Below are 13,305 nucleotides of genomic sequence, written 5' to 3'. Positions count from 1 at the left end.
TTATTATTATTATCCGAAATAAAAGGTGCAAATGTGATACAGGCAACTTATATTAATACAATTGTAGTATAACTGAAAAAGATCGCATACTCGTAAGTAAAAGGTAAAAGTGCATGAAGAATGATATAAAAATATGACACTGAAAAAGACATTACACACAAATTTTTCTTCGTATGAACGACCGTGAACTATCTTGCCCTACAAAAATACATTTCAGTTTCGAAGAAAATCCTCTGGCATATTTAGAAAAAATGTTGACAGATGGGACGGATCTAAAGAAATGAGCTTAAATACATATGGAAGAGATTATTTTTAATAATAAATATAATGGTATAGTTTGCTATTTGCCGTGACATGCATCTGAATTATCCTGGCACGGGCGAACAGAAGTGAAATTTAAACAAAGTTAATCTTTGGGCCTTAGAATTTGGACAAAAAAGACATTGATACATATAATAATATGCGAGTTAAAGCTATCTGTTTAAAGCTCATTTCTAATCATCATTGAATCTGAAAAACGGTTTACGGTCCATGTACGTATTACGTTTAAACACAAAGCATGTCGACGTTCGTAAACGAACAGCAATGTATCTCTTCTGTGATGACGAGGCATAACAATGTCACAAGTTATTTTAATTGCCTGTATGAAATAAGAAAGACAATTATTCAGCAAATTCATATTTTTAACTTAATAAAAGATTATTATAATGATTAAGAATTCCAGTGAAAAAATCTCATGAATGATAGGCAAAATCAGAGAAAAATCGTTTTTCAGAGTTTATACATACCTCAAATTTTAAAGCTTAATTTTTTTTTAAAAATGGAAAGAAAATGGCTGCTTCTAAACTTTTTTTTCTCATTTTCCAAATTACCTGTAGTATTGGATTCCATGGAAGCATTAAATCTTTTATCTTTCCTGGAACTCGTCGACTTCTGAATCATAATTAGTCATATTTTATTGCAATGAGCAGCTTTACGCTTTACCTGATGTTCACAGATGCTCACTGCCTATACGATTTGTGTTGTGGCAGGACTTTATTTGTTAAAAACCGATAAATCCCTAGTGTACCGACACTTGTAAGCGCCATGATTCAATAAGAAATTCCCCGAAGTGCTTAGTTTTCTCAGTTCAGTGCATTTTTGTGGCTTTACTGACAAGGTGAAACTAGACAATTATTTCATTAGTCTCTTCCTGGTCATTATGAGAACATGTTACTTTAACAAGGGCGAGATGGGAAGGACGATAATATTATGTAATGAGTGGTCACAATTGTCTAATTACAGAATGTGCGCTTGTATTTTTAAGTCTTTAGAAAGTTAGTAATATTATAAGCCATAAAAAATCAAGCAAAATCAGCATATTTACGTTTGCAACAAGTAAAATGACAGTTAAGGATGTTAACATTGTTTCATTTCTTGGCTCTAATTCGCCAAAAGAAATAATATTATCAATTGAAAAAAAAAATAAAAACAATAATTTAATCAAGTTGAATCCAATCAAACTAGTTTTCCTCTCATCAAATTAATTCAGTTTAAACTGAAAAAAAAGTATTCATTATGCTAAACAATGCATTAATTTAATTCACCATTATACAAATATTATATATAGCATAGCATATTATAAATACAAGTTCAAACTTAATATAAGATTATATTGCTGTTTTATTTATCATTCTTATACTAGTTCGTTAAATTGATTTAAAATTTTCCAAGGTAATGTGACTTCATTCTTAGTTATTGTAATACAAAATAATTTTGGACATATAAGTAGAAAAATCAAATCATCGATTTTATTGAGATCACATTAATCATATTTTTTTACCCTTTAAAATAAAGTAAAATAACTTCATATTTTGATCTTTAGATTATGTGATGAAAATCTAAAACATGTTATCGCTTTTTAATATTTTACATGTCTGTTTCCTTAATTAGCCTTGCAAATAAAAATACTAAATGTTTCCATAAAATTAAGTTCGATGATAAACATACATCAGGTTTAACTTTCGGTTGAAAGTCTCACATTCCATGTTCGATCTTTTGAAACATATCTTTTTTACAATGATACACTCAGATAAATGTAATATTACCATAACGAAATAAATAGCCTACATAGAGAGTATATTTCACTTTTATGCTTGTTTTAACTATTGTTTATTAACAGTACTTCGACGATATATCGAATCGAAGGTCAAAACCAGTGTTTTCTTTCTCCACTGCTTTTCAGTTTTAGATATATATTCTGTTTTACATAAATACAGAAAAAAGTTCTTCAAATAAAGAGGCAAAATTGTCACCCACGGGAACTCCGATAGTGTTGGAAGACCTGATCTCCAATAACTACAATAGATATTATGAATCGGAAACTCAAGCATCTCTTCAATATCAGTTTCAGAGTACTTGTATGTACAATCAGAATAGTTTATCAAAATAATTTTGCAAATGACAAAGTAAGAAAATTTTTAGACTTCCATTTTTATTTATTGAAAAAGCAGCCGCCTATGATGTCAAAAAGTCTGGACATAAATTTATCACGAGAAATTGTAGCATAAATTGTTTTCAAATTTTGATTTTATTGGTTTTGTTAAAATTTTAATTTTATATTTTGTTCAAGTTCTTTCGAAATTTTAAGGAGTCTGGGGGTCAACAAATTAACCATAAGATATTACTTAATTTTAAGATATGAAATCTTAAACTCTAAACTATCACTTAGCAAAGAAAAATTTCACGGTCCGTTATATTTAAGTCAGGAGTAAAGAAAGAGACTCGATAGTATATTAATTTGAACCCCTATACATCTTTTGATTTTATGATTTTTCATGACGTGTAGGAATCTAGAAGAGATATGGTAAAAAAAATCACTTTTGCTTGTTGGGAATGTTGAAATACTTAAAATTGACATATAATTTTTAAGAAATGCCTCTTTAGAAGGGGGTTATGGAAAGAATTAACAGAATTAATTGAAATATGTGGAGAAAACGAACAGTATTCGGGCCTAAATATCTATTAAATATTGCTAATTAGGAGTAAAGCAAATACGGATCTCTAAAACATCAGAGGTGGGATCAGGTGCCGTAGAGGAGTGAAAAACCCCTTCCGAACGGTAACACCTGCCGAGTGCTCTTTGTCATAATCGGGAAATACGTCGACAATTAATTCAGTGCGTAAATATGGCCTAACAATCAGTATGAAAAAGTCATTCAGCATTTGACTTGATGATAAATTGTTTTTTGCTGACAAGGTCATGATTTCGACCATAAAACTTACGAAATAATGACTTCAAACGAAACTGCTGATATAATTGCTTCATCAACTTGTTGTCAATAACATACCTCATTTTAGAAATTGTTCATACGTAGTGCTATTCTGTATCGAATCAACTGAGAATGATAAACTCCGTATGCAGGTGAAAAAGAAATATTGCTGCATAAGTAAGGGAAGTTGACGATTGAAAGTTAAAGTCATTTAATTTACGTACATGTAAATCATAAAGCTTTGTTGTTAGATAACCATTAACGTTTTTCTTATATAAGATCCAAATATGAAACAGATGTGTCAGAATCTGTGATATCTTTTATTTCAAGCTCACTGGGATATATCGTGTCGACAAAAGAATGTAAATAATTATTGTTAATTGAGAATACGTCGTCGATATATCTAAATCTCGAGTTGAAGGCCACAGCAAGTGTTTTCTTCTTTTCAAATATGTACAGACATATGTATAAAAATTTACCCTTTATTTTAAAATTACTGATTTAAGGTACTTGTTATAAACATTGCTAACGATCAGGTATATTTTAATGAGGTATAAAGAAAGAGACTTCGTAGAACATTAACTTGAACCCGCTATGTGTCTTTGATTGTAAGAGTTTCCTTTCTTTACTTCACAAGTAATAATTTGTCCAGCAGAATCCACGGCTCAAGATATCAGGACCTTCACTTTGTTTCTCCAATTGAGCAAAGATGTAGGGTACATCTCTTCAACATGAATTTTCCATTTTTGGTGAAAATCGTATTATTCAATTAATATCCTTGTATCAAAAAAAAAAATTACATCATCAAAAATGATTTAATGATTGAAAGAATAATTTGCTAGCCCATTTCATGCTATTTTTATTTCGACGTTCAAGCTCTTTGGTATAAAGCATCTATTTATCTCAATATTTTATTAAATTAAATTAAACATTTAGATTTGCTTTTTATGGAAGAAAAAACAATTTCCTTTTGAACATTTTCTATGAAGTTCCTTAAGGATGTATTCTTCTGATACACGGAAAAAAAACGTGCATTAAACTTTTCACATGCTTATATTTTTCTGAAAGTGTAATATCCAAGGAATCATTTAAAGACAAGTAAAGTGTATGTTAGTGTTCATCTAAGAGAGATTCAACCCCTCCAACATAGGCCAAAATAGAGCATGGGAAATTTCATTAAAATAGCTATTAGACAACAAAAATACCTCATTAAGTTATAAATACACTCAATTTAAACCTAATTTGGCTAAAATTTACTTAGAAGTATTGCAAAGTTAATTTTTAAAGCAAAATATGAGCAAATAAACACCAATTAGATAACTTGTACCCAAAAATGTTGTTCACCGGTGTCAAAATTAGGCAATTTTTTCTCCATAAAATTGCTCAAAAAACTGAGAAAAACATATTTCTACAATTAAACTTTTTGAGAAAATTGTTGTACAGTTTCTTTAGGTATTATGGTTCCTTTTCATAGTATGAAAAGTAGGGGTTAGTGTACATATAAGAAAGTTTTGATTTTTTTTTATATTCCCACCCCCTATTTCTTTTTCAGCATTTAATGAAAATAAATCAAGGCATTTAGGCTTCAAAGTATGTGTTTTATTCACCGAATATTCAAAATTTGTGTGATAATTTCAAGTAATAATTGCAATTTTGTTAAGAAAAGCTTTTCATGAACAAAAAGTAATTATTTAACAAATAAAACTTCATAATAGTTTGTTAGATGTCCACTCTTTCTCTTGCCCTGCGGGTTCTGGATTTGGTTCTGGTTTGTGATGTTGGATGGTGGTTTCCCTGGGGTTAGTCAAATCCAGTCCCACTTTCTCAATTTGATTTGCATGGTTTTCTCCATCCCATTTTAGTGGTTCTAAAAACCTGCTCTCTTCTTAAGTTCTTCATTTGTGATTCTTGTGACAACAAGACTTACCTGAAAAAAATTATTTTAGAAAAAAAAAATAGATTATAATTACTGGTAATAACATTGTTCAAAAAATGTAAAATCATTATTTTGTCAATCTTTGTTTTTATGAACCCAAACCTGTAGTTTAGAATCAAATAATTTTTACATGTTCTATGATGTTTCATAAATGTTCCATTTTTTAACCCGCATAAGCCGCCATAGAATGAAGCGACCTAGTTTCTTCTCGAATGTAAGCAGCTAAAAATTATAGATGTTATCTTATTATTTTTGTACGGTATGTCTATAAATTTGGGATAGATATTCTGCATTTACAATATCAAAGGAAATTTATCATATATTACGAGCTAAAGATGCAATAAAAAGGATAATACGAATGCTGTCGTCTGCACGAATCTGAAGACCCCTATGCCTAACGTTCCGTACATGTATGTAGAATCTAACATGTTTATGCTATGTTCCAGTTCGCGATGTGACAGTATACTAGGTATTTTGAAACTTTTATATCTATAATACATAAACATTGCTATTTCAATAAGTTTGAAAGCATTGGAAACCTACATTTTCGCTTTCCACTGCTACTGGAACGTCGTCAACACACTTCGGCGCTCTTGGCTGGCATGTTTGGGGCGCTTTCGAGAATATACATGGCCTGATTGTGATATCGGCGATTTTTTAAATGTTTTAAAATTTCTGTTGGTTGGTTCTTTTAACGGAGTGCCATTGGGCATTCCTGTCGCTCTGAAACGGGAGATCCGGTCTTCTTCCCCTCTCGATCATGTCGATTTCACTTGTCGACTTTCTTAGGCCTATGTCGTAAATATCGTAATTTTGCACACGTCTTGGTCATCAATACAACATAGAAAGATTTTTTATTTTAAAATAAATATAGTTAAACATGTAAATCATAAAAACTTTAAAAACTTGTCTGTAAATTGTTGTCAGTTTGAATTTTACGACATGTTTAAGTACGAAGACCCACTTGTGGTAAAATGATCAGCAGAATTCATCCTTAAGGGCCTTCCTCACACAAATGCAAAATGTTTTTTTTGGACATTGAGAGAACTATATTGTATAAAGGTGTTATTTATATAATAAAATGCTTTCTTTGGTTGTTAGTACGGGAATGAATATCGCAGCTGTTGCAGAAAAAATACATAACCCGAATAAGCGGGTTATGTTATTTTTTTCTGCAATAGCTGCGACATTCATCCCGTACTAACAACCAATGAAAGACATTTTATTATCTGTTTAAATGATCATTTAAGGTAGGATTAAAAAGATTAATTATTGCATTGATGATACGAACGTCTTTGTACGTTTCATTGATGGAACAGCCACTGATCAAGAAATCTGTACAGGTGACATGCTTAGTGTACTTCATGCAGTGATTAACGCAATGGGTTTTCTTAAGAAATAAAGGAGGAAATATTCAGTGGATGTAAATATATTGAGCTTATCTATTTAATTTTCACTATTTGATACGTCGGATTTACCCCCGTGAAAAATGTTCAAATACAACATAGTATCAATGAACAGAAATCACTGTTAGTTACTTCCATAGAGACAAAACATGAAAATAACATGTTTGATTAATTTAACTTGCCTTTTTGAAATGTTAAGAATACATGAATTAATTACGAAATGACTGATTTACTGTAATTTCTTATTTTTAAGTTAGATTGCATCTCAATTTTAACAGATCTGTTCCTGTATTCATATGAAGCAGAATTTATTCAAAATCTAGATCGGTCGGCAGGAGATCCTCACTCCTTCATGGCACCTGATCCCACCTCTGATGTTTTCAAGGTCCGTATTTTCTCTGCTCCTATTTTGTATTTTTTTTATGGATTTTGATCTTGAATACTGTTTGTTCTATCCATATGTTTCATCTAAGGGCAGATCACTCTAACTACAGAAAAATGTGCATTCTTCCGAGGACTTATTTACTATGATCAAACATGTCAGTAAATCTTGATAAAATGATTAATTGTATGAACGAAATATATAATTGAAATCACGAATGTAATACCTGATAGCGCGAATCGAATAGCTTGCAAGTTGCAAGATTTAATTTCGTAAATGTAAGAAGGCATATTTGTATGAACAAATTATTTCTGTTCAGACGATTGAATAGTTAAAGTCATAAACCTAATTATTTGTTATATTTCTATTAATGTCTCTTTCTGGTAAATATCCAAATATGATAAAGATGTGTCAGACTATGGTACATTTGATTTCAAGCTCACTGGGATATATTGTGTCGACAATTAAAATGGAATAAATATTGTTAATTGATAATACGTCGTTGATATATCTAAATCTCGATTTGAAGGCCAAAGCAATTGTGTCCGTTCATGTATAAGATTTTGAATGAATTATGCCTCATATGAATACAAAAATACAGTAGATCTGTTAAAAATTGGAATTCCAAAAGATTGCTGGAAGACTTGGTCTCCAAAAACCACATGGATTTTGTCAATCAGAAACTCAAGCATCTTTTTAATATCAACTACAGAGTACCTGTCTGTACAATCAGAATTTTTTTCAGATAATCTTCAAGGAAAATACGGCATTTATGCTTCGTGTGCTTTCGTTTTGTGCAATAAATTACTAACTGGCGTAAAATATTTGTATGTACAAAGTTGTCATTTAATTTGTATTCAGAAATACAATATCCATGAATCCATGAGACAGATTATACTCAAAGTCATAAACTGCCTTACTTTCAGTTGTGGAAATTACTAGGTATAGATAGAGTACATGAAAAAGACAATGCATTATTTGAAATACGAATTACAAAAGTCGATATAAAATGAAAATTGACCAGTTATTTGCGCGTTTACTGTCATCAACACACATACGTATATTGCAAAAAGCTCAATTTATTTCTGGGAGGCTTTATGTTTTATCCTTCTGATGACTTGGAAAAAAAAATCATGAATGAAATTTGCTCAAGTATTTTAAAAACTTGGATTTTGTTTTTATCTTTGTACAAACAAGTTTCAAACAGCTCCTCTATACTTTAAATGGTTTATAACAATGTAAAAGAATCGATATTAAAAAATATAAACAATAGATAAGTATTTTCGGAGGACATTTCCTAGTGCATTTACCTATCAACATATTTATTCCGTCTTCTTATACACGAGTATTTTAATCTCAGACATAAGTACTTAATTGATGTTTTTAAGTACACACGTGCAATATTTGGTTATACTGTTTGCCGGGTAGTGAAAATACAGGATATTGATATCTTTTGTAAAATGCTTAACAAAAGTTTTTATTAACAAATACAAACAGTAATTAACAGCCGCTTTTTGTTTAATTTGATTTTTAAAACATGTTTAGATCTCAATTTTTGAAATAAGAAAACGTGCAGTTTCCTCACTAAGGGGTCATGACGGACGTGTTTTATTGAAAGTAAAATAGAAAAACACGAAACTCATCACTTGTGTTATTTCAATAAGAAGATTTAAGCATATTTCTGCAGAAATACATAATTAATTTGACAAACCCTTGATTGTTTCATGTTTCAAAAGTTTAACATTTTACGTAATGAAGCAAAGTGTCATTTCTTAATTGGGATGATAAATCGTTTCGCTTGACTACATTTTTCTGTGATTTTTACACGGAAGTGATGATTTGCAATTGTACCTGTGTACAACACTGACCAATAGAGCACCAATCAAAAATTTGAAATGGTATAAAAGGAGATAAATTTTACCAGAAAATGCATACTCCCTTGGTGATCATTCTGGGTAACAGTAAGTTAAATCAGATAAATTATGTTGTTCAATTTTAAATTAAATGTTTTGATTTCTTAATTTTAAAAACTTTTAAATTCTTTTTTCAGCAAATGATCATTTTCAATATATTAACCTATGGCTAAATGTTTTTAAAAGATATATTTTCCATGCTGTAATTTCTAAGTTTTGGACGTCATTCTGGCAGGTTTTACTTGATATATAACGAAATTCTTTTATTTAAACCAATGGAAATCATCGTCTTGCAACTATCCTATTAAAATAATCATTAACCCTCAAACACTTCTGCGAATCAACAATCAAGGAAATTTACTTCAAGTTAATCTATTCAAATAAGATTCGAAGTCTTTCAAAATTAGCTCCATTTTTTTTTTTTATTGAAAAAGGGAATTATAAAAATGCATGTATTTCGAAATTCATTTATTTTTTATTGTCACTAAAAGAACGACTTATATTTATTTTGTTTTATTTTAGGAAACATGTTGGGTTTTATCTCCCTATTCACATTGCTCGCTTTGGCAACAGCTAGACCCGGAGGTGGCTACTATCCCAAGGGAGGTTCCGGTGGGGATGGAATAGCTGTCATTCAAACCGGTGGCGGTGGTGGTGGTGGATCTGGGATTTTCTTAGGAGGCGGTAGTGGTGGTGGTGCTGCTGCAGCAGCTGCTGCAGCCGCCGCCGCAGCTGCTTCTGCAGGTGCCGCAGGTGGAGCTTTCGATGGTGGTTTCCATGGTGGATACTACCCAGATATCTTTTACGGTGGCATTGGTGGAATTGGAGGGGCTGGGGCAGCCGCCGGTGCTGCCGCAGGTGCAGCTGGACTTGGTGGAGCAGCCGCTGCTGCAGCAGCTGCTGCCGCCGCTGCCGGTGGATTAGGAGCTGCAGCAGGTGCTGGTGCTTCCGCAGGTGGATCAGGTGGATTAATTTATCCTGGACCAATCTATCCTGGACCAATTTACCCACCAGGACCTATCTATCCACCAGGACCAATCTACCCACCAGGACCTTTCTACTTTCCTGGATCAGGAGCAGGAGCTGGCGCAGCAGCTGGTGCAGCAGCAGGTGCCTCTGGCTTTGGTGGATCTGCTGCCGCCGCCGCTGCTGCTGCTGCTGCAGCTGGTGGATCCGGTGGAATCATCTACCCTGGCCCAGTGTACCCTTTCCCAGGTCCAATCTATCCACACGGACCCTTCTATCCTAAAGGTGGCTTTATAGGAATCGGTGGAGGCGGCGCTGGAGCCGCTGCAGGTGCTGCCGCTGGAGCTGGTGGATTTGGCGGATCAAGTGCTGCTGCTGCTGCCGCTGCTGCAGCGTCCGGAGGAGCTGGTGGATTCGGGGGTCAAGGTCTTTTCCTTGGTGGATCCGGAATCGGTGGCTCCTCTATAGGAATCATCGGTGGCGGATCTGGCGGTGGAAAGGTGAGAATGTTTTACATTGACCTTAGTTAGAAAGCCAAACTAAGAATTATTCGCTTTAAAAAACCAATTTTTAAAAATGTTTACAAGTCTCAATTTGCACTAATGTTTTCTCTTTTTTTTCATTGTTTTAGAAAGTATACTAAACTGTGATGGAATATTTTAATCAAGACAACAGACTGCCTGGGGACTGAATCGTATATGTAAATTTACATAATAAAAATATTTGTACTCATCATTGTAATATATTCTTATTTTTATATTTTGAGTAATTTACAGGAGATTTGAGTTTACAATGAGGTTAATAGTAGACACAAAGAAACACAAAATCCATATATGTTTACTTGTTTTCGGAAGTTCGTTACTGGTCTTACTATTGAAAGGTCTTTCAAAAACCTTGAGACACCCTTACAACAATCAGGCTGAGAATTCAGACTTAAAATTACTATAGTATATTGGATGAAATTTGCACAAAACATAATAGAGACCCAGTTCAATGATGCTTTGCATATGCTACAAAATTAATTCTCCTCTGTACATGTATAATTAAGGTCTTTGCAAATCTGCAGTTAATTTTACTTAAATGTCAAAGGACTTGGGTCTTCAATGATGTCTGTTTTTGTAATGAAAATGTAATTGTAATGTGGAGAAAACGACCAGTGTTCAAGCTCAACGTCCATTTCAACAATACATGTACAAATTGGGAACAGAGCGACACGGGCCGCCAAAAACGTCAGAGGTGGGATCATGTGCCATGGAAGAGTGAACATCCCATGCAATCTCGTCACATCCGCTGTGTGCGCCTCGTCATAATCGGCAAAAACGAACAAAACATCCGTAGACCATTCATTGTGTAAATAATGACCTAACGCAGTCCGCATTTGATCTAATGATAGTTTGTACTTGCTGACAAGATCATCGTATTGACCATGATAATTGTAGAATGATGAAAAATTGTAAAATTGATTGATCGATTATTGTTGTTTTACGCCGAGTCGGCAATATTTCAGCCATCATTGTAAAATTATACAAAGTTGAAACGCAATTGTCGATATCTTGTTTCATCAACTGTTTTGTCAATAGTGTGCTTTGATTTAGAAAATGTTTGCAAGTAGAGCATGCTTTTGCTTATTAAATTAAATGGGAGGCATAAAGTTAACCCAATATGAATATGATAAGGGTATATTGCTTCAAAGATAAGGGTAGAAATGAACGATTGAAAATTTGAGGTCATCACAGGATTTGAGGATTTGTTGTTAACCATGAATTTAAATCTTTTTCTATTAAAATATATATCTAAATTTGAAATGTGTAACTAACAAAAATGATTTTGCAAATGACCAATGACAAGGTTAGTATATATGTGTTTTTATTTTTATTTAAAAAAGCAGTTTCTATGTCATCAATTTTTTTAACGATGATTTGGAATCGACATCATCATTATTTGTTTTGTTTTGTTTGGTTGGTTTTTTGGGCGGGTGGGGGGTGGGGGGGGGGGGGGGGGTGGTTTGCTTTTTTTGATTTTTTGTTGTTTTTTTTTTCTTGGGGGGGGGTTATACAGGTAAACTGTAAATGCAAGAGATGGTTATTTCACCTGAGACGAAGACTCACATGAGCTTTCCTGATCAAAATGTTTTGTCAGCCGTTATCATTCTGATAAACTTTTTTTGATCTTCTCCCTCGGGCTTATATCAGCCAAACTTAGCATAGATTAATTCTTGGTGAAGGATATTCATTATTGCAAAATCATGGAATTATGCATTTAAAGACCCAATTTTTTTTTACCGTACGGTTACCTGAGGAGGGAGTGGTCCAAGTAACAGTGGTGTTATTTACCTGGAGACCCCCAATACCCAAGATGTCAAAAATCTGTGTATACGTAGCATTACACAGGAAGTCTGTGTCTGGTAATTAGGGTCAACATTACGTGTTTCGTGTCTGGTTTTGAGTGAAACTACGTAAAATAATTATTTTAATATGAAATTTATTTGTAAATTTAACGCATTCATCGTAATCATGGTAATGTTTTGAAGGAAATGTTTTCCTTACATAAAAGAAAAAATAACGAGTAAAATTTACAAATCAATAATATTTATCTTTTTTAATCTTCTATAAAAGAAATCACTTGATTAAAAAAGTCTGAATATTGAAATTAAAAAAAAATTATTAATCCACCTATCCGTCGTGCATGTGAATATGCATTTACCGCGATCGGATTTTTTCCCCCTAGCCAACAATGTTGTCCAAAAAATCCCATATTTTTTATTCTTCGTGTGTTAACAAAATTTTATTGTTAGAAAGTTTTCTTTTCAGAATCGATCACTATCAATTATCTTCACATTTTCATTACGTATATATACAGACGCTAGAGGAAATTCGAGCATTAATTCTGACATCAATTTCTGTACAACATCGTGCGGATTGTACCTATAGTACAAAATAAAACATCTCTTAAAAACTATGCTATGCCGTTTATTAGTGCTGAATATTTTTCTTATATCCCATTTCTTAAAAAATAATTTAAATCGTCGGATTCCAATTACGGCAAATAGAGCCGGTTCTGTGGACGCGGTCTTTTTTCTACAGATAACGTGGACGATATAACACTTACAAGTAACAAACAGCAGTGAAGATAGAAAAGAAATATTTTATAATGTCAATGTTTTAATTAGTCTACTTTCAATTATTTTTGAAATAAAATTCAAACATATTGGAGTTTTCTAACCCGCGTGTATACTATGCGGGTACATGAAAGAGTTTGACGCGTGACCAGGTAATTGTTTTCAAAACATGCAAACTCAGATTATCAGGAAGCACAGGTAGCTGACCTGTCAATCAAATCAGAAGCTATTGTTTTTTTAATGATTGACAGGCGGTAAATTATTGATCTTGAATCAGGTAGATTTTGGGGACGTTAACATAAAATTGGGTGTTTAAGTAGATAAATCAAGATT

The 13,305-nt window shown here is 32.7% G+C and overlaps 1 protein-coding gene across 1 annotated transcript; it reads left to right on the top strand.

Annotated features, from left to right (window-relative positions):
• The first annotated feature begins 8,922 nt into the window (after positions 1-8,922).
• LOC134249842 (PE-PGRS family protein PE_PGRS47-like) lies at positions 8,923-10,595 on the top strand. The gene is made up of 3 exons (XM_062732213.1): positions 8,923-8,936; positions 9,411-10,354; positions 10,486-10,595. Exons 2-3 carry the CDS (start codon positions 9,416-9,418, stop codon positions 10,495-10,497), a joined length of 951 nt encoding a protein of 316 aa, XP_062588197.1. The 5' UTR covers positions 8,923-8,936; positions 9,411-9,415; the 3' UTR covers positions 10,498-10,595.
• Positions 10,596-13,305: the final 2,710 nt, after the last annotated feature.

The sequence above is a fragment of the Saccostrea cucullata genome, unplaced genomic scaffold, assembly GCF_032062105.1.
Source record: "Saccostrea cucullata isolate Sc308-1 unplaced genomic scaffold, CSIRO_AGI_Scuc_v1 ctg160, whole genome shotgun sequence".
In the NCBI taxonomy this organism is placed as follows: domain Eukaryota; kingdom Metazoa; phylum Mollusca; class Bivalvia; order Ostreida; family Ostreidae; genus Saccostrea; species Saccostrea cuccullata.
The sequence above is the reverse complement of the archived record's forward strand: the minus strand, read 5'-3'. Positions and strand labels throughout refer to the sequence as shown.